This window comes from Crassostrea angulata, chromosome 8 (genome assembly GCF_025612915.1).
Source record: "Crassostrea angulata isolate pt1a10 chromosome 8, ASM2561291v2, whole genome shotgun sequence".
Lineage (NCBI taxonomy): Eukaryota > Metazoa > Mollusca > Bivalvia > Ostreida > Ostreidae > Magallana > Magallana angulata.
In genome coordinates, this window is record NC_069118.1 from 14,590,583 (window position 1) to 14,611,814 (window position 21,232).

A 21,232-nucleotide genomic window follows, 5' to 3' on the forward strand; every position below is an offset into this window, starting at 1 on the left:
TTTTTTCTGCTGCTCAATGGATATTTGTATATAAACAAGCCGGCCGGCTTGCTACAAAGGAGGTCAATGGCTGTCAATGTGTTTGGATTAATATTTTAATTCATTCGACAGTGCGTCCTTAACAGTTCTATGTTGACCGACCGTTTAAATAATAATAATTAAAAACATTTCAGATAGATAAAGTATACCTTTAATTTAATATACGTACATAATATTTTGAAGTACATCTGATACTTTCAAGCAATTAAACACATCAATAAATAAAGTTCAAAGAATTAAATTCTCTTTCATAACCAATTAAGAACAAGTTGAAAGTTTACATAGAAAGGAAGACAACCCTGCTTCTTTAGAACACGGTGTTTCGTGCGTGATCAAGCTTAGCTCTTTGCCGATTATCGCCGGATTTTCTCGTTTCTTTCTTTTTATCGGCTTTATATCAAGCGGCTCCTTCACCGATTAAGAAATAAACCAATACACTTCAACTCTAATCTTCATTAAGTCGGGATCTATAGATGAAATATACTTTGTATGCCGTGTTTCGAAGCACATTGTGTTTGGGTAACATTTTTTATTGACGTAGTTTTGCCTTTGATCAAAAGTTAAATATTCAGTATAAAAATGATTTCAAGATAATTTCGCATTTTCAATGGTTGGCGAAATAAGCAAAAGAGAGATAACTCCTTTCTCTTTATTTCTCTCTCTCTCTCTCTCTCTCTCTCTCTCTCTCTCTCTCTCTCTCTCTCTCTCTCGTGATATCCAGTTGTTTACAAATAAACTTGGAATGTTTTGAACAATGCGAAAACAATACTACTAGCATAGATGAACCATGAACCATTAAACGCACTTACTGAACGGGACGAGAATGTTTGGCGCATTGTTCTGTGTACTTTCTCTCACTGTTTGGGTCCCTGATACACTTACTTGTCCCTGGCGTTGATATCACCAGGACAAAATCAGGAAATCAGGAAAACCACACACTGGTCACTCACAGTCCTTCCCCACCCCCGCTTATCGCGGACAGCTTCACGCATTCGTTGCTTCAGTTGAACTATGTAGGTTTTTATCGACAAAATAACACATTGTTTTGATCTAAGGCTTTAAAAAATGAAATAAAAAAGAAAAACGAAATCTGTTTATCAAACACGTTTCTGTAGCGATAGCGCCCACTTACGTAATAGTGATGCACGTACATACGTTTGTTTACTTGTATACAACTGAACTCTATGTACAGTACACTATATAAACTTATATGCATATGCGTTAATTAAACTACATATTTTTTGATAAATTACATAATTTGAACTCGGTCATTTCTCATCTTTTGAAGATATACATGCTTACAAAATGTAACGCTGCACTATGGAACACCCTGTACAAAGCGTGCGCAAGTATAAAAATCGGTAGATTTACTAAAGTTGTTTACAAACATTCTTTATTGGTTTGAGTAAAATCGTAAATCACTATGTCCCCCCGAAGAATCGATTTAAAGGAGTAATCGTGTCAATGCGGCTGAATTATGCCCCCAATAATGTCGCACCAACCTGTGACGTCATCACAGGTACCCCACGGATCGCGCTAACGTTAAAGACAGTCCGGGTGCGTCAGTAAACGGTGATTTAACTTCCGGGCCATTTAGATATATAAATTTTTATGGTCTCCTCCTTGCGTTCTTGTTATGTACATTCCAATTTAATGAAGGAGTGGAAATGTAATAATCCGACATATATTGAAACATAAGACTTTGCAATGAAATAAATCTGTTTTTAGTGGAAAACGTCAATATTTTTTTTAGCTGTACTTTTAGTATTCTTTAAACCATTTTTTTTAAAATCATATTCCATACAGTTTGTGTGCCTCTGGTTGGACCTAAGTATTTCATTTCTATAAGGGGTTGGTCAACAAAACAAAGTGTATACATATAGTGTGCATCGTCCAGGTATGCATATCTATCCAGGTCATGGGTCTTGAGAGATTTCACGCGCGACAAATATTCAGTGCTAATAATAATATCATAGATTGATATACTGCCTGCAGCTATGTCTATGGTACCCAGCATTGCCAGTTTTTAAGGATAAAGGGAAAAGGCTATATATGTCAATACTTAGTCTATGGATAAGGTACATACTATTGAACTCATCACCTGAATTTCGAACTAGCGGTGGTTCATTGTAATCTTCATTCTTGTAGAGTTTTTTGTCTGTAAAAAGTATATAAAACTCGGAATTCTCTAATGAATAAGCTATTGACATTACGTTGTGTACACATTATAGATGCACATTTACTGTTATGAGGGGATGATCCTTTTACAAATACACAAACCACTGAAATTTTAAAGACGGTACAATCTTTTTTTACTGAAAGTGGTCGCTTTTCCAAAAATGTCTAAATTTTTGAGGTGATATTATATATGTAGTAGACTGTTATGCATGTATATTTATGTGTATTCATATCTAACGTTATTACTAGAATATTTATAAAATGTCATTATAAAGAGAAGACTATCTAAGTTAGAACTTGTGTCTAATCTATTTGATTTAATCAATAAAATATGTTCAATTCAATTTAGAGAGAGAGAGAGAGGGTTTACAATAGTTTTAGTACATGCATGTTTATAATGATATAATTATAATATCAATATATGCATGCATATCGCCATATGCTAGTGGGTTCAGTATTCAGTTAAAAAATATAAAACACTTTCAGATGCTAATTTTCCAAATTTTATATATCTGGGTTAAAACACGATGTCCTTCAGTTAACGCAATCGGCAACAAAACCCTAATATAAGAAACCATTGGCGGATCCAGAGGGGGGGGGGGGTTCCGGGGGTCGGAACCCCCCCTTTCTCTGGGACATATGAATTTTTTTTGAAAACGTTTAATGCCTTTTTAATGTCCATTTTTCCATTTTATAATAGAAATACTGTAATTATCTCAAATAAATGCTTTTAAAATTGCTTATTGAAAGAATTTTGTACTGCGTCCCATAATTTTGTTCTTATATGAAAAAAAACCTATCGACTTTTTATCGAAATAAAGTATATAAGCTGTATCGCTAAAACACAGATTTATAATAACATCTACAATGTATTTTCTACTCTTAGACTATTTCTTTTTAAAAAGAATGATGATAGTTCATACAGTTTTGAACTGACAAGCCATCGAGTAAAACGACGTTCAAGTACGCATTCGTTTTACTTTAAAAAGCCGCTTTCAAATTAATGTATTATTTAGTTAAATAAATAAAGTAATAATAATAGACGAGTTTTACTTCTTTTTATACGAAAAATACAAAGAAACTTACATGACCCGCTTATGCGAGTTATGCTATTTTTCTGGAATTCTAGACACCTTCATACCCACATGAAACACAAAAGAAAGCATTTTTTGTTCTGTTTCCAAGAATCGGAAATTCTGTTACAAAAATACCATGTAAAGGGTTTATATGTAAACCACTATGAAAATGCCCACCTTTTTAAAACTTTTCTAAATATGATCGCATCTGTACTAGTCCAGATGATGTAGCGCACCCATAACAGAGGTCACATCAAGTTCCGGGACGACAATTACTTTTACCATTGTATTACACACATACCATTTATTCAGCAGATAAATTATTCCCATTCTTTTGTCATATCCTATCATTTAGACCTTTATTTAAGAAGGCAATCGATAGAAACCAAAATCGATAAATAGTTCAGAATTTAAAAACATCATAGACATCATTTTTTTTTAACCAAAATATCCATTTTTATGATAGTTTGTCGTAATTAGTCTGAGTTATTTTTTGTTTCTTAGTGTTTCTTTTCTATCAAGCATATATATAGACACACTTTCTCATTGCTGGGTTTCTTTAGGCTGGATATTATGCAAATCTTCCTTACCTAAACCAAAACGGCAAAACGTTCAATAATGCAGTGCATTCTGATGATGAAATAGATGTGAAATAGATAGTGATGAGATAAATGTTTATTAAATACAGTTGTATACACACGCTGACGGAAAACGGTCAAAAAGTCATTGTTTATTGACAAATGATAAATTTTGCACATATTGTTTTTCATAAAATGGAACCCCCCCTTTTCAAAATTGCTGGATCCGCCTCTGGAAACAGTAAACGTATTATAAATAATGTATTTTATTTCTAAGTTTAAGTTTATTTTCAGTACAAAGTTAATGAAATAATTTACGAATATCGAATAAATTAACGGTCATATTTATATATATATATTATTGTAACTTTGCTGCTGCTGATTTCAAAGAGTCGGTCGACGAGCTACATGTATTTTGATAACCTCCTGTTACTTCTTTGGAATGAAAATGAAAATCAACCAGATATTTTTGGTTATATATGTGTATATATTTTTTAAATTTATCAAAATTTTGTCGGATTAATTTTGATCAATAAATCATGTTTTGAAACCGATTAAAAAAAATATAAAAGTTTGAATGAGCCTTACTTGGCAGGATTAAACAAATTAGTCAGCCTTACTAGTGACATTACCAAATTAATTTCATTCCCCATGACAGGGAGTCAAATATTATTAAGTTTCCGCATAGTATATAGAGATACTATTTAGTTTCAACATCAAATTGAAGTTTTTAACTTGAACGCAATACAAAGTAGTTTTATCTTAATTTTGTTTTTTGTTTTTTTGTTTTTATTTTAAAATGATTTCTTGAAAATTTTTCTTGAAAGACAAATTGTTTCATTACAAAAATGATCAAAATGCTTTCTTGTTCATGATTCTAAATGTTAAGTGTTTTCCTTGGTTTAAATAATGAAAAATATTAATTTATTTATCTTCAAAATGGTCAGTAACTCTTCGTCGTCTCTCGCGTAAATAAAAATCAGAATAATGCAAAAGAAAGCATCGAAGATAAGTGGTTTTTTTTTCTTTTTATAAGGAACTCTTTTATGTATAGAAGTTCCCTTTACAGGGAGCCAAATATTGGGTTTTTTATACTAAATCAACTTTAGCTGCAGGACTGTAGCTCCCGGTCTGAAAAAATTCGGATGGACGACCTGGGAGCTACAGTGCCTCCCATAGGAAAAATCTGCAATTTACGGCGCACAAAAAATTGCGCTAATTGTGGACTTATTAATCTCATTTACGATCACATTCTGTACAAATATTTAATCCCAAAAAATTCCTCGGACATTTTACTACAGATATTGTCACTTCACTTGCCTCTTATATTCTTTTAAACACCATCACAGCCCTGCAAATTAAAGTGGTGCAAGTTTGTTTACATTTAAAAATGGCGACTCTCGATCTCGACGTAAATTAACATACTTCATTTTCCGAGGTCGGTTATCATGTTAAAGAGAAAGTCTGAGGCAAGTAAAGTGACGATATCAGTAGTAAATTGGCAGAAGAATTTAATGGTACAAATTATTTTTACAGAATTTGAGTAAAAATCAGGTTAATAAGTCCACAATTAGCGCAATTTTTTGTGCGCCGTAAATTGCAGATTTTTCCTATGGGAGGCACTGTAGCTCCCAGGTCGTCCATCCGAAATTTTTCAGACCGGCAGCTACAGTCCTGCAGCTAAATCAACTTATATCGAAGGAGAGGTAAGTAAATGATATTCATCAAAGTCAGTTCTACCTTTTTTCTGTGTCTTTTTTGACTACTACATTTCTAAAAATTAATTTCCAGAGTTTCTGTTTAAAGACAAGATAATTTGTTTTAAAACATAGAATTTATTTTATAGTTCATCCTTTTTACAGATATATTATTTTCTTAGTAAAAATACCGATTTATTCCGCAATAATTAGTCTCCAGAATGGCCGATAACTCTGTATCAAATTTATTTATCCCAGCTGTTGTGAAAATAGGAGAGAAACAAATATATTGTAAGATGTGAAAAAAAAAAAACATTTTTGTTAATATGAGTTTGTTTATATTTATAGTGAACCTGACTTTAAATGTTTTTAAATATTTATGATGTTGTAAGGATTAAACATGGCGTTTTCTTATGTTATTTTTCTCGGTCTGTTTTTTATTTAATACAAGCACTGCATATATTCTTACAGGAGTTGGGGGGAGAAGAAGATAGATTACAGATAATCATTTAGATTAGTTTAAAAAATAGCACAAACATCCCCACGGGTCCGCCCCCCCTCCCCAATTGAAAATGCAAACGGGCTGGGGTACCTTGTAAACTACGTTTTGTATTCGGCCAATTGGCCAAAGGCCGACAACTCTTGGTTTTGTTTTTACGTCGAAGGCCTCTACATCGTTTTGTTTGTGGTGGTGGTGGTGGTGGGGGGGGGGGGGTGGGGGGTGGATAGGTATGTGGGTCATATAAATAAATAATTGGTTCATATCTCTCTGAAGACTAACAATAAATTTTGGTATAAAGATTTTTAAAAAAGATTTTCAGTAAGAGTTTCCATTTGATAAATAAATATTTGATCTTTGGCTAACTCGATAAGATAAAATCTAATTTATATATCAGTGATCCTTTTGATTTGAAATAAAACTAACTAAATTTAAACAAACCAATTTAAAGTAAGCTGATTTAATTCATTTTCTTAGCTTGTTGTAGATGGAGGCCATAGTAAATATACTATGTCGAATATACATTTAAATAACATATCGTATATCATGGTTCTGCATGGCATAGTAAAATCAGGCTACCTGTATACAGTACATATGTACATGTTAATTTTAAAGTGCTTATAAAATCGGAGAGTACAAAAGACCTTTCGTAGTTCTAAATCAGCAAAGCATTGAAATTTGAAAAAAAATTCAGCACAAATTGCGACAATGTCCTGTTATAAATTATATATGGTTATACATGTAATTGTTTGGCATTAAAACTTTAAACTTATGATTTTCAAATAAAATAATAAAATTGATTTTTTTTAAAATGGATGGAATTAACGGGAAAATTTGAGTCGTTTGCATGCAGATATTTATTATTATTTAAGCGATGTGCAAAGGAAAAAATGTAGCCCAAAAGGTGATATTATATATGTAGTATATTGTTTATTCACGTATATTTATTTATATTCATATTCAATTCATAGTCATAACTAGTAATGCAGTTAAGCTTGCTCAGTTAACGGCAGTCTATGCGGAGAATGCGAGGGAGTGAGTCTAGGGGGTCTCTACCAACACCAACAGCACGGAAAATCCAAAAAGCAAAAAACCAAGGATTGGCTCCAACCCCCCCCCCCCCCATTCCCCCCTTCCTTCAACCAGCAAACAATTTTTTTCGACGCTACCCTCTACTGGTTGATTCCCCAGAACATAAAATCTTTGAAATATGATATTTTAATGAAAAAAGAACCCTCGTAAATCAATTTTATTTCCGCGAGAGACCTAAATAAAAAAGATCAATATTATTTGGAAGCAAATTTCGCGCCAATTGTACCGGAAGACAAAACTAAAGAAAATTCTGCGCATTACATTGCGCGCAGCGGTTAAAACCTCAACTCGATGGAGGACGCCTTGATAAATTCAGGTAAAAAACGTCACTTTTACACATCTTACTTACATTGGATATCTGCTTGATTAATACAGTGATAAGGAGAAATAATTGTAGAATTCATTGGTATAAAATTCAAGATTTAACGTATTTGAATATCTGTCGTATGCTAAAGTTTAGTGTTCGCCTGTCGCTGTTCATTGTTCGGGAGATCGACCATGGCTTGTTGCTTGCGCCCGATTTATGCGTGTCGACGCAGGCCTAGGTGATATCTCGTTGCGGTGTAGTGCGCGCTTTGCAGAATTGATTTTACTGCTATATATTTCGTCGTTTGTTTTCAATTAAACAAACGTATATTGTTTTTGAAGACCGGGATTCCAACCCGGGGATGCCTCTCTTTGCAGAAAACACGGGTCTTGGTCTATAAATAGAATTAGTGTTTACTTCCTGTGATATTGTAGTTTGAAGATATTCAGCAGGAAACTCTTCTGATAGTTGTGATTTCCTGTCCATGTAAATCCATACACACATCCCCCATTTTCTTTGTTCTCCTTGGTTCACAACTGGCCTCAATATGTTCATAATACACATGTATGCAAAGCCTTTACCAATAATCAATATACTTGGTAGTGTATGGCAGCTGTGTTTGTATGCCACACTGTAGGGACAAAGTCATCAAGTTGCGTGAGTGTACAGGTTTTGGGTGACATCTGTTTTTCAGTCTGATATTAATAGTTTTATGCATCTGAACTGTGACATAACATTTAAATAAGCTCTACATAGCCATTTAATGAGCATTTTGTTATTCCCTTGCATTGGAGTTCTAGTTGAAACCTTTTGTGCTTGTAAATAGGGGAAAGTATGTGTGTGAAACAGAGAACTATAAAATTGATATTTTTTATCAGAATTTTAGTTGTAAGCTGGCTATTAAGATCAAATTGTGTTCAATAGCTTGTGTAATAAACTCTCCAGAGAGGAGAATTTCTGCTTTGTAGAATGCAGTTCCTGTGCTTCTTTTTTACGAATATTTCATATTGCAATTTAGAATTGAAATAAAAAAAAATATAGATGAAAATTCAGTGATGATCTTTGAACTATAACCATTAAACACATCAAGTATATATTACAATGTTTATAACAATATTTCAGGCTATGAAGCGGAGTAATTCAGCACAGACCTCATGATGGTGTATGATTTTGACGTGAAGGAATTCTGCCAAAACTTGAAGGCAACCAAACCGCCATATGAATGTCCAGTGAGATCATGTGGAAAAGTCTACAAGAGCTACTGTGGGATTCAATTTCACCTGTATAACTTTGACCATGATAATCCTGAAAACAACTCTCCCTCTCCAGGGAAAAAACCTGGGAAGAAGAAGACGAAATGGGGTCATCATAGAGCCATGCGTCGATCCCCAACGCCACCTGAGTTTGTAGCTCCTCCCCGAAGAGAGACTTTAACCTATGCTGAAGCCCAGCGTCTTGTGGAGATTGATTTAGAGGGCAGACTGCACAGAATAAATATATATGAACCTCTTGAAATCATTACCCAGGATGAAATTGACAACCACAAAAACACAGAAAAGGAAGAAAAGGCAGAGAAAACCCCCCTGAAGACTAAAAACTGTGAAAATCAGAAAGCCCGTAAAGAACCAACGGCTGGAGCACAACCCATAGTAAAGTTACCAGAAGCGCAGTTCAAGGTCATAGATGATTATATTAAGCCAAGTAAAATTTCACAAAGACAAAACTCATACTATCGTTACATTGAAAAATCAGTTGAAGAACTTGATGAAGAAGTGGAGTATGATATGGATGAAGAGGTAAACAGTTGTCAAGTTTTTCCATGAATTGATTGTTTACTTTTGGAAAACAGAGAGCATTATAATTTTATATTTATTTAACTACATAACTAGTCCTTTTTGCACCCAGAGGCACATTATTTAATGTCCATCAATGATTTAATGTGTCTTTTTTCCATTTGTAGGACCATGCTTGGTTGGAAATCCTGAACAAGGGTCGAAAAGAAGATGGCATTGCTCAGGTCAAGCAAGAAGACTTTGAGTTACTAATGGACAGATTTGAGAAAGAGGCTTTCTTCCAAAGCCAAACCTCAGGCAAGGACCTTGGCCCTTCCATTGATGAGGATGCTGTGTGCAATATTTGTCAGGACGGAGAGTGTCAGAACAGTAATGTGATTTTATTCTGTGACATGTGTAACTTGGCCGTGCATCAGGAATGCTATGGTGTGCCCTACATTCCGGAAGGACAGTGGTTGTGTCGGAGGTGTCTACAGTCACCCTCCCGAGCTGTGGACTGCTGTCTGTGTCCAAACAAAGGAGGGGCATTCAAACAGACAGACGATGGCCGCTGGGCACACGTCGTCTGTGCCTTGTGGATTCCAGAAGTGGGGTTTGCAAATACTGTGTTTTTAGAACCCATTGACAGCTTTGACAATATTCCGCCCGCAAGATGGAAATTATCATGTTACATTTGTAAGCAACGAGGGAAGGGGGCGTGCATTCAGTGTCACAAAACTAACTGTTATACAGCTTTTCATGTTACATGTGCACAGCAAGCAGGGCTGTATATGAAAATAGAACCTATTAAAGAATCTAGTGCTAATGGATTGACTGTTAGTGTACGGAAGACTGTGTACTGTGATGTTCACACACCGGCCGATTCTGACTGTACGCCGTGTCTCACGGGGGCGGACAGCTCAGAGGATGATAACAAGTCAGCTTCCGCCAAAAAGGCAAAGGAAAAGTCCAAACTGAAAATGAAGAAAGCTCGCAAAATCTTAGCAGAGAAACGCAATGCTCTTCCGGTTGTTTCAATACCCATTATTCCCCAGTCTAGGTTTGTTTTTATTGAATATAAGTAATGTCATACAAGTCCTAATTCTACCTAATGAGGAACACCATTGAAGTACATGTATTCTTGTATAGTTTTATCATGTTTATTTTTATTTAATCTTATATTTTATGAAAGTTATTATATGGGGAAGGCATTTTAGAATGCTTTTTCCCTTCATGTAAGGCCATACTTACAAAAATATTCATTTTTTGCTACATCAAAGATTTATGAAAGTGTTTTTTCCTCCTTTGCTATAGGTTGTCCAAAATTGCCAACATGATCAGTCTACCTAAGAAGCAGCCATTCTTGACCAAGTTATTAAGTTACTGGACACTAAAGAGGCAGTCCAGGAATGGGGTCCCTCTTTTGAGGAGACTCCAGTCAAATCACATGACCAGAAACAAACATGAGGTAAAAGATATAGATTGACCAGAAACCATCAATCAGCGTGTTCAAAGTTCAAATTTTGTAATTAATCTATAGTGTACTAACAATCATGTGATGTCAGTGAAATTTTATGGGAATTTCACTTTTTCCAATTAGATGATAAAAAAAATTCCCAAATGCTTTTTCAAAATAAAGATAATATTAGACAATTCAATCGTGATTAGAAAATTTATATATTTCTTAATATATATATATGCATTTTATTTTAGAATATTAGGAAAGTTGTTGCGCATTCATTTCAGACCAAAAATGATAAGCAGAGCAATGCTCTGAAGGAGCAGCTGAAGTACTGGCAGCGGCTGAGGCAGGACCTGGAGAAAGCAAGACTATTGGTGGAACTCATCAGGAAACGAGAGAAGCTCAAGAGGGAGCAGGTTAGTGCATGTGTATACACTAAAACATGGCTATAGCAAAGCATCAGGGGCAAGCAATTTGTTTTAACTGTATTTCATGATATCTTGTAGGTTTCTTGTACACTTTTAAGATTAGGAATAAATTCGATTAGGAAATGAAACTGACTTTTGCTTTTTGCGTTAATTTGTTCTGTGTTTTTTCGGTTTAGTATTGCTAAGATGAATTGCACTAGTAGGTGCTATGCAGTTGTTTTATGATAAGAATTTTAACGAAAAATTTTATTGTTCAACTTAATGGTATATTTCCAGTTAAAAGTCCACCAGATGGCAATGGAGTTACAGCTTCAGCCATTTGCTGTGCTGTTACGCTCCACATTAGAGCAACTAGTGGAGAAAGACACGTCTAATTTCTTCACAGAGCCTGTTTCATTAGATGAGGTAAAAATTTCCATTGATTATATAATTATCAGCATATTGCATAATAGTATCAGCAGGTATTTGAAATCCCTCCCTATTTCTCTACCATGTATTACCACTATTACACAGGTTCCAGATTACCTTGAATACATTGATAAGCCTATGGACTTTGAGACTATGCGAAAAAACATAGACAATCACAAGTACCACACAATGGATGAGTTTGAGACAGACTTTGAATTGATCATTAAGAACTGTATGAAGTACAATGCCAAAGACACTGTTTTCTATCGTGCTGCCACAAGGCTCAGGGATCAGGTATGCTATTTTAATAACATGTAGTTATCTTAACGATCCATTTGGTAATTAATAGTATTGGTTTGTTTGTTTTTTATTGGGGGGGGGGCATGCATTACCAAAAACATCTGATTTTTGGCCCCCCCCCCCCCCAATTCTTTGACATGGCTTGTTAAAAATGGTACATACTATTATATATATTTCTGCACAATTGTGTAGTGGTAAAATCAAAATGAAATCTTTGTGAAGCATAATCTAATTTAAATTAGATGTTGGATCCGCTCGCTTACTCGCATCACTGTGTGGCGAGTAAGCGAGCAGATCTAACATCCAATTTTATTAGATTGTGTGAAGTATGACTGGACACATCGATGAATAAATAAGAATTAGCTATAATGTGTAATTGCTCTAAAAAAGTGACCTCTGCCCTATTTTATCCATATTTTAAGATAATAAGACAGAATGATGATATTGAATTGGTTGTTCGTGTTTCTGTAGGGTGGTGCCGTGATACGAAATGCCTGTCGTACTGCGGAGAGAGTGGGCTATGACCCAGCAACAGGCCTACACATGGAGCAGGTGCCATCTGTTCCTGAACCAGTCGTCTTAGAGGACAGTAAGTACAGTAAAACATGGTTATAGCGAACAAGCTTATAATGAACTGATGCTTACAGCAAAGTGATTTTCATTCCCTGAAACTTTATTACATGTTGTAGACTTGATGGATATAATGAATTACATTTATAACGAAGTGAAATCGTCTGTCCCTGGCATTTCATTATAAGCGTGTTTAACTGAAGATAGAAATTCTTAATAACATGCATGTTGTGATGTATAGTGAATCTCAAGTCAACAGAAGATGTACATTCAATAAACTTGCACAATGCATTTGAAGGAAAAAAAATAAATGTTGCAAATGAAGAGATGCTCAAGAGATATTCATGAAATTTTGTTTTTACAGTTGATAGCTTCTTAGAAGATACAAAGGATGGAATGCCACTCGAAGAACAACTAAGGATATTATTAGACAAAATGGATGCCGCTAATGCCTCCAGAAAACCTGGTATGTTTGATACAAGGATGATTTCTTGAGAGTTGTATTTGGAATGGAGAATATAAGCTTTTTCTAGCTCGACCTTTTCAATAATGTTATTTCATGAATTACAGGAAAATCTAAGCTTGCCAGAAGGATTAGAAAGGAGATTGTGAAGGTGCGGCGAAAGTTAGCCATTCAGAAAGGCCAGCATGCCAGTGATATAGAAGACACAGCAGATACAGGTAAGAAAAACTAGCAGGTTGATGATACCAGTTGATACGCATCTAAAATACTGTTGTCTTACAATATGTATTTTCTATTGATGATTGATGAAAATCTTTTTACAGGGCAAAATATTTGCATAAAACACTGTTTAATGTTATTTTTTCTACAGCTTCTGAAGTTAATGAAGACTCGGCACATGAAGATGGACCAGACATCTCTACACCAAAGTCTAGCAAATCAGAGAAGTCCACTTCCAAAGGAGCTAAAGAAACCCCCACCAGGGGGAGGGGCAGAGGAAGAGGTCGTGGCAGTGTAGGGCGACCAAGGAAATCTCGCAATGATTCTGAAAGCGAGTCTCCACTTGTAGGAGCAAGGCTTATAGGTTTGTTAAATTAGTTTTCCTTAGGAACAATTTCAATTCAAATATGTTAAAAAACATGGTTCAAACATTGCCTTGATCAAAATGTACTCATTAATTCTACCATTTGTTTATAAATAGACAATTTTGGAATGATATTACAGAATATGGCCATGTTATGTTTTTGTATCATATTGCATGAAATTGTGTGTTGCAAAACAATGAGATTCAGATGATAATGTTTATCAGTTCAGTGGCTGATAAAAAGCTGTGTAAAAAATTTGTCCTTGCTCAAGCTAAATGGCAATCTAAACCAAAGTTTACCTCTATGTTTTGTATATAGCTATTTGTAAGAAATTTAACACAGGATCATTTTGTGGTGTTTTGTAGAGAAGAGAAGGTCCTCTGACAGTTCAAGAACAACAGAATCCTCTAGTACATCTTCAAAGGACAGCAACTCCTCACATCCAGCCCACAGCGGGGTTAACAGGCGTACCTCTGTGTTGTTTGGTAAAAAGAACTTCCGCAGCAGTAAGAACGATAGCTCTGCCCCAAGTAGTCCAGGAACACCCACCCAACCCTCTACCCCACCGCGCAGAAATTCCAAAGGGGGTCGCCCTTCCAAGCAGAAAGGGGACCACACTGACTCTCCACAACCCCCAGTGTTAGAGCCAATGACATCGGGACGGTCTTCCTCGAGGGGACCAGCTAGTCCAAAGAGTCCTGGTGTCAGGAAGCGCTCGGCCAGTGCAATAACCTCCCCTGACAGGGAATCTAGACCAACTCCACCCAAAAGGACCACCTCTCTCAGTGAGCCTCTCTCTTTTTCTGACCCACCGGACATCACAAAGAGAGATAGCTTTCGCTACTACCGAGGCCCCGATAATTTGCGGAGTTCGTCCGATTCGGACAGCACGTCGGTTATTAGTTCCAGTGACGAGTCATTGACGGATAGTTCTCTTGGCAGTTCAAGTTCCAACAGTCGCTCAGGTATTAAAACATTTCTTTTGTGGAGATTAAGACAAGAATGCACACTAAGTTAAGAATGCACAAACCAGAATATGTGTATGTGTTAGCACTTAGATCAAGTCAGTCGTGTGACAGTTAGGCATAAGTGGTCATCTCTGAGGTAGGAATCGCTGTATCTATACATGTCCTGTTAATAATTTTCAAGTTGCACTTGTAAAAGTAATAAGGCTTTTAATGTTGACACTATCTACTGGATTTTTTTTATTTGATAATGTGGCAAGTACAAAGCATCTCAAATTACAATCAGACCCTGATTAAACAGAAATAATTGGATAATTAATATAGGAAAGAGTTCATTTTCAAGTGATCAAACAAAATTCAAATCTGATGCAAGGCCCTGGCGTTTTGATACAATTAATAGGCAAGAGATGCTTTGTGCTCCTTCCCCTCTGCTTGTGTTCTCGTATGCTCTTGTACAGCATGTCATACTCATGCTTGGTGCGTGCTTTTTATTGCTGGTTTTAGAATTAAATTCAAACGGACTCCCCAAATTATCTGAGGAGGGAACGGAGAGCGACTCCTCTGCCTCTCCTGCTGCACGCCACCAGGGTAAGCATGAAAACCCCGCCCCCCTGACACCGAATACTCACCGTAGTTCTAGATCTCACTGTAACAAGGCTGTAGGGTTGTAGCTTAGCTTTATAACATGTTCTTAGTGATATTAATGCGACACCAGCTATATACAAGGTGCACTTGTACTAATTTTAACATTGCTTTTGTGTTTTAGCATCAGATTCTGTAGACTTTGTGGTTGTGAAGTGCTTGTGTTTTGCTGACACTAATGATGATGTATGAATATGCACATATATATGTATTGATATAAGTTAAGGTTGTTCATAATGTAAATTTCAGTTCTCTTCCAGAACTAATGCCACTCTTTCAGAGTATTTCTTTGTAAAGTGAAGGATTTGTTTGTTTGTTTGTTTTTGGAAAGGCATAAGCCAGAATGATGATCTTAAAAACATACTGTTGTTATCATGGTTATAAACATTGATTCTGTGCGTGATAGGGGAGGGTTTTGCTGAGAAAGGGGTGGGAGGGAGTAAGTTGATGTTAATGTATTGTCTGACTAGGCTTCTGTCTCTTTGCAGTGTTTCCCTCTGAAAAACATGGATGCTAATCTTCCTGGTGTGTCTACCTCAACAAAAAGCATTCCACACAAATCCCCTGTCATTCTAAATTTGCTTTCAAAAAGGGGAATTTTTTTGTTTATCTTTCGAATATTTCGTAATAACTTTTCCCTCCTCATTCCTGTAATTTGATTTGAATTTTCTTATACAAACTGGTTATTATGCCAAAATCTTGTTGTAAACCTGTCGAGTTTGTTTTTTTCTCTTGTCTTTTTCTGGATTAGACTCTGCAAGCATTATGTGTATTTCAGCTAACTGCAAACCATTGAGTTCAAAGACGTAACTATTAACAGACTCGACAGCTAGTTGTATGTGTTTTTCTGGGGGAAATCGCTGCTTCTTGCATGCTTTGTGAGTGTCATTTTCAAGCTTCACATGGCAAACTTTCACAATATAGCCATAGATAGCTTTTCTATAAATGCAACACCATTTCTAAAACTCAATCATGTAAAAAAAAAAATGAAAAATGAAATCATAAGGAATACAGCAACCACAGGTGAAGTTTGAAAAAAGTGCAAAAAATATTTCCAATTAGCTCAAACATCATGAAGGTTGTGTGGGGAAAAAAATTATTTCAAAAAATTCGAAATACACACGGTTCCAAATATTGATGAAAAGAGTTTTTATTTTTCACCTTGGAGACTATATGTAGATTGAATTATTCAAAAAATGTATTGATCTGAGTTTAGTGAGAATAGATTTTAGAGGTAATGTTTTTCAGCCATTTTTTCTTATTTTTTTCCCTAACAGCAGGGTCATCTAAGCTCTTAAATAGTGGTGTTTCGCTGTGGACCTCTGTTACTAACACACCTGCATGCTCCCGCACCTCTTTCCCTGCTTTTTCGCATGCCAAGCTTGTGTGTGAACCAGATTGTATAGAGATATTTTTAGCTGGTCGTTGTGACAAGGCTTTAAGCCTGGGTACAACGAATCAGGCTGGGTCTAATTTGCTAGAAAATGCAATGGGGGTTCAAACCTATAACCTTAGGTCTCAAAAAGCTTTCCGTTCAACGAGAACTTCAAAACAGACTGATAGGAAGGAAGCTTCCAATACGAGCTTGTCGCAGAAAATGAAACCAGGATGTGAAAAAGAAGGCAGAGCTGGAAGGGACTCGAATACTGAATCTCTACCTCAGAAAAATTCAAGTCATAAAAAACATTGGCATTTTGACTTAAAATCATGCAATACAGACAATTTCAATGCTTTAAGAACACAAAGACACGGAATTTCTAGGTTGTGTAAGAATTTGCAAGATTCTCGGAACTCTCCAAATTTGAAAACACAATGTTTAGATAGAGTTAAAGAAAAATTAGAAAACTCCCCAGAACAGACCTGGGTCCTATCCCAGCTGGTGCATATCAAGGACAGTAAATTGAGACCTAGAAAGCTGTCCTGTGAGTATACTTCCACAGACTCACTGAGCACTGAATCTCACACTCATTCCACTGACTCGCCTAATACAGGTGTGAACAAAGCTGATGTAAGCAAAGGTACATCTGTCAGTATTTGCTGATGTTTGCTGTTATATTTACAATGGCTGAGTTTTTCTGTTGGCTGAGTTTGTTTTTCTTGGCACATTTTGTTATTCCTTTTCTAAAAATAAATGTGAGTGACATACATCTAATGCAAGATAATTAGGTAAATGAGAAATTGAAATTAAAGAAATTTCTACCTTGAATAAAAAATAAATAAAAAATAATGATTTGAAATACTGACTTGAAATGATTATTTACATGTGTGTCATTCTAACATCTTGCTTTATATTTTTTGGGATTTTTCTGTTGATTTTGGGAATTTCTAGAAAAATAACAACTGAGATTATTTTGTAAACACTCATTAGTTAAAAGAGAAAATTGATACATGTAATTGATTCATGTTTGCTTTGAATTGTTGATTTTATCTATTGTGAATGCTTTGTTAGGCATTCTCTTTAATAGAAAGTCGGTATCTTTGTAGGGCGGGCTCACCGGAGTGGAAGCTGCGACTCGGAGGACCTTATCCCCCTGGAGCCCCTTGACCTAGTTTGGGCTAAATGCCGTGGATACCCATGGTATCCTGCATTGGTAAGTGACCAAACTTTCTATCATCATTTCAACATTTCATTTCCAGACTTTGTTAAATTGTCTTTCAGATGCCAATATCTGCTATGATGAAGTTCAAAACTTTTTTTAAGTTTTAAGTTTGACTGAATGTTTTAATTTATGATTTCATAATTTAGATCATCAATCCCAAAATGCCAAAAACTGGTTACTTCCACAATGGTGTCCCTATCCCTGTCCCTCCGGACGATGTGCTGGCTCTCCAGAGGAAGTATGACGAGCCCGTGTACCTTATCCTGTTCTTTGACACCAAACGTACATGGTAGGTCGCTGTTATAATATTACTGTACGTAAAAGCTCTACAGCATAAAGTTGCTCTAATTAGAGTCTCATCTTTATCAGTTTACTTATTGCATCATACGCATGAAAACATATTTTATTTAATTTTAAAACTTACATTTGACTTCCAACAAATTCAATTGCTGATTTGTTTTCATTTTTACAAGGAACAAAAGTTCTTCCCCCTTATTATTTACATACAAAATCTGCTATATTGCAGGCAATGGTTACCAAGAAACAAACTGGAGCCTCTTGGAGTGGACTCAGGTCTAGACAAGGCCAAGTTGTTAGAGAACAAAAAGCCCAATGTTAGGAAAGCAGTACAGAAGGCTTACGAGAAAGCCATCCTCCACAGGTGTAGTGTGACGGGGGAACCCAACCCTCTGTCTGGGGATTCGGAGCTAGAGGATCAGGACTAGGGACAAGATTGTTTGAAGGGACCTAAAAATACCCAACCCTTGTGGGAAATTCTACTGAAGTTTTTGATAGACCTAAGTCTGTATGCTGAAGTGTTTGAAAAATACCCAAGCCTAAGGAAAATTCTATTGATCCAAATCAGTGGGATTAAAATCCGAGTTGGTGGATTAGGACTAGAAGTAAAAATGTCTGCAGTGTTTGTGAGGACAATCCAAATGTTAAACTGATTATGAAGTATGCACTATTCCGTTCTTTGCAGACTGCTACTCAGATCTGGTGTACAGCAAATGAAAATTTGGATTTGATGATGCTTGCAAAAAACTGTGGTCTGTTTTGTGATTGGTTTCAATAAAGTTTGCAAAAAATGAACTTGTTTTAATGATGAAATTGAATTTGTCTTTAATGCTATTGATCTTCAGAAGTTTAAATTAATTATTGTTGGTTAAACCTGTTTCGATTTTATGATAGTTGTAGAAAAGTATTCAGTGCAATGTTATAGTTTGCAATTTTCTAATGGATTATTAATGTGTACATTTATTTGAAATAATTGAAATCCATTCAATAGTTGAAGTTTTGTGTATCATTTTGTCATGAGATGGCATGAACAAAAAATAGGGTCGGATGTGAAACGAACAAATTTTATGAATATAATAAACTCCTATGAGTGTGTTCACTAGATAAATTGGCTATTGTGTGTTATTTATATTACTGATACATGTATATGTAATTTGATGGTGCATAGACTTTTCTCCTTGTATTTGAAACAACAAATGAAATTTATTGTATTTATTTGCAAGCAAAATTTTGCAACAAATGAAGACCATCCCACCTCATTGAAAGACCATAGGATTGTCTTTCCAATGTCTACTGTAGAGATGCATGTACTAGCTTAAATGAAATTGATTGTGTTTGAAAAACAAAATGGAGTTCTGTTATAAACACGCAAAGGAACTCATCACTTTTATGTGTACTGTTAATTGTTATTATTTATTCCATTTTATCAGTCCTTTGTTTTGGGGTGTTGAGAATTCATAAAACTTTGTTTCTGTTGTTGTTATCCATGTTTCTAGATGTGTAAAAGTTTAAGATGTATTGCATACCAGGCAACAAGAAGATTCTCTGGGATCTTTTGTCATACTAGGTGTCTCAGAATGCAGAACATTTTTTTTTCATGTGTGTTCTGTAGATATTACATGTTGAAGAGTTTTGAATGTCATGTTTGTACATGTATGTAGCAACTGCAGTGCGTTTCATATAGATTTTACAATGAACTGGGTTGTAAAAAAAATTAACAACAACAAAAAAGCATGTTTTAATCCATGAACTTGAAAACAATGTCAGATATGTGTAAATTTACTGCCAGTGTTTTAAATTTCTTTGATGATGCATGTTCTGTTCCCCATTTTCAGCAGCATTTCGTAATCATTTTATTCAAACATATTTTTAATGAAAATAAACTTGAGTTTTGTACAGAAAAATAAATTGTATGAATCTTATAGCCTCTTGTATTTAACTCATTAAGGTTTCGAGTCATGTCAGGAGACTTTGGACTAAAAGAAGACAGAGTTTAAAGGAATAGAGAGAGAGATGCGACAGAAAACAGACGTTTTAATGAGAGTGAGCAAGCTCACATACGCCATGCTCCCACATTACTTGACAATGCTACACATGATGAATGGCAGGGTATAAATTGTATACATAAAATGATTTAAAAAAGGGGCAAAACTCTCAGAAAAATAACTTGTGCACATCGGAGGAGTTGAGCTGACAAATTGTTTTGGTAGTGTATTAAATACTGGTAAAACTTCCAAGTTTAAAAATGTTAATAGGACCAAAAATCGAAGAACAAGAGGCCCAGGGGCCACATCGCTGACCTGAACAACAATTTCATTTGCCTTAACTCTAATCAAATTAGCATTACAGCACCAAAATCAAAATATCTTGACAACTACCGGTAAGTACAGTAGATCTTGCTCAAAAAATTTATAACAAATCTGCCGATTTCTATCCACATGTTTTTATGGTAAATATCAAGCTACTTTTGTTGTAGCTGTAAGATGATTTTTAACCGGGTTTTCCAACGGAAAAATTTGGTTATTAAAATGGTGAAAATGGCGGGCAGGTGGGTGGGCGGCTGCCAAAAGGGTACCCTCATTGTATGGATAACTCCTCCTACAGTTTTCAACATAAGAAGTTGTTCTTTTGCAGATCAATTGTACATATATCAGAGGTGTGCATATTGCTAGGATTTTGATTTCTGATAATTTATCGAAAAAATACTAGCTTTTGAACTTAGTCATTTTTTGGCAAAATATTGCATATAGGGTACCCTCATTGTACGGATAACTCCTCCTACAGTTCTCAAGATAGGAAGTTGTTCTTTTGCAGATCAATTGTACATATATCAGAGGTGTGCATATTGCTAGGATTTTGATTTCTAATAATTAAAGAAAAAAATACCAGCTTTTGAACTTAGTCATTTTTTGGCAAAATATTGCATATAGGGTACCCTCATTGTACGAATAACTCCTCCTACAGTTTTCAAGATAGGAAGTTGTTCTTTTGCAGATCAATTGTACATATATCAGGGTACTCCATTTCACTGGATACGGTTTGACATGGATTATGGATACAGTTTACATAAAAGAAAACCCGATTTGCTGTCACATTCACAGCTTTTCACTTGTTCTCTATTCCTATATGCCCCCTCCCCCCACTTTATGGCCCTACTTTTTTCTAGGGAATCATGATTTGATCAAATTTTAATCTGCACAACCCATGCTTTCACACAAGTTACTGCTCTTTGGGCTAAAAACTTTCCCAGAATATTTTTATTTTTAGTTTTTAAG

The 21,232-nt window shown here is 35.4% G+C and overlaps 1 protein-coding gene across 6 annotated transcripts; it reads left to right on the plus strand.

The window, feature by feature from the left end:
- The first annotated feature begins 7,406 nt into the window (after positions 1 to 7,406).
- Positions 7,407 to 19,879, plus strand: LOC128158907 (peregrin-like). 6 transcript variants are annotated; one of them, XM_052821884.1, is made up of 16 exons: positions 7,407 to 7,475; positions 8,589 to 9,262; positions 9,427 to 10,298; positions 10,553 to 10,706; positions 10,952 to 11,116; positions 11,405 to 11,533; positions 11,642 to 11,830; positions 12,308 to 12,425; positions 12,771 to 12,872; positions 12,977 to 13,087; positions 13,240 to 13,452; positions 13,819 to 14,418; positions 14,923 to 15,006; positions 17,545 to 17,651; positions 17,807 to 17,949; positions 18,187 to 19,879. In XM_052821884.1, the coding sequence occupies exons 2-16, from the start codon at positions 8,621 to 8,623 to the stop codon at positions 18,383 to 18,385; spliced, it is 3,828 nt and encodes a 1,275-aa protein (XP_052677844.1). In that variant the 5' UTR covers positions 7,407 to 7,475; positions 8,589 to 8,620; the 3' UTR covers positions 18,386 to 19,879. The 6 variants fall into 6 exon arrangements, with proteins under 6 accessions (XP_052677844.1, XP_052677845.1, XP_052677846.1 ...); XM_052821885.1 differs by having other exon boundaries at positions 10,985 to 11,116; XM_052821886.1 differs by lacking the exon at positions 14,923 to 15,006.
- Positions 19,880 to 21,232: the final 1,353 nt, after the last annotated feature.

What these genes read in the sequence shown, in the direction of transcription:
- LOC128158907 (XM_052821884.1), top strand. Translation starts at nt 8,621, where the DNA reads ATGATGGTGTATGATTTTGACGTGAAGGAATTCTGCCAAAACTTGAAG. An exon ending in CCACAAGGCTCAGGGATCAG is followed by an intron (nt 11,831 to 12,307) that starts GTATGCTATTTT and finishes GTGTTTCTGTAG; the next exon opens with GGTGGTGCCGTGATACGAAA. An exon ending in AGAAGACACAGCAGATACAG is followed by an intron (nt 13,088 to 13,239) that starts GTAAGAAAAACT and finishes TTTTTTCTACAG; the next exon opens with CTTCTGAAGTTAATGAAGAC.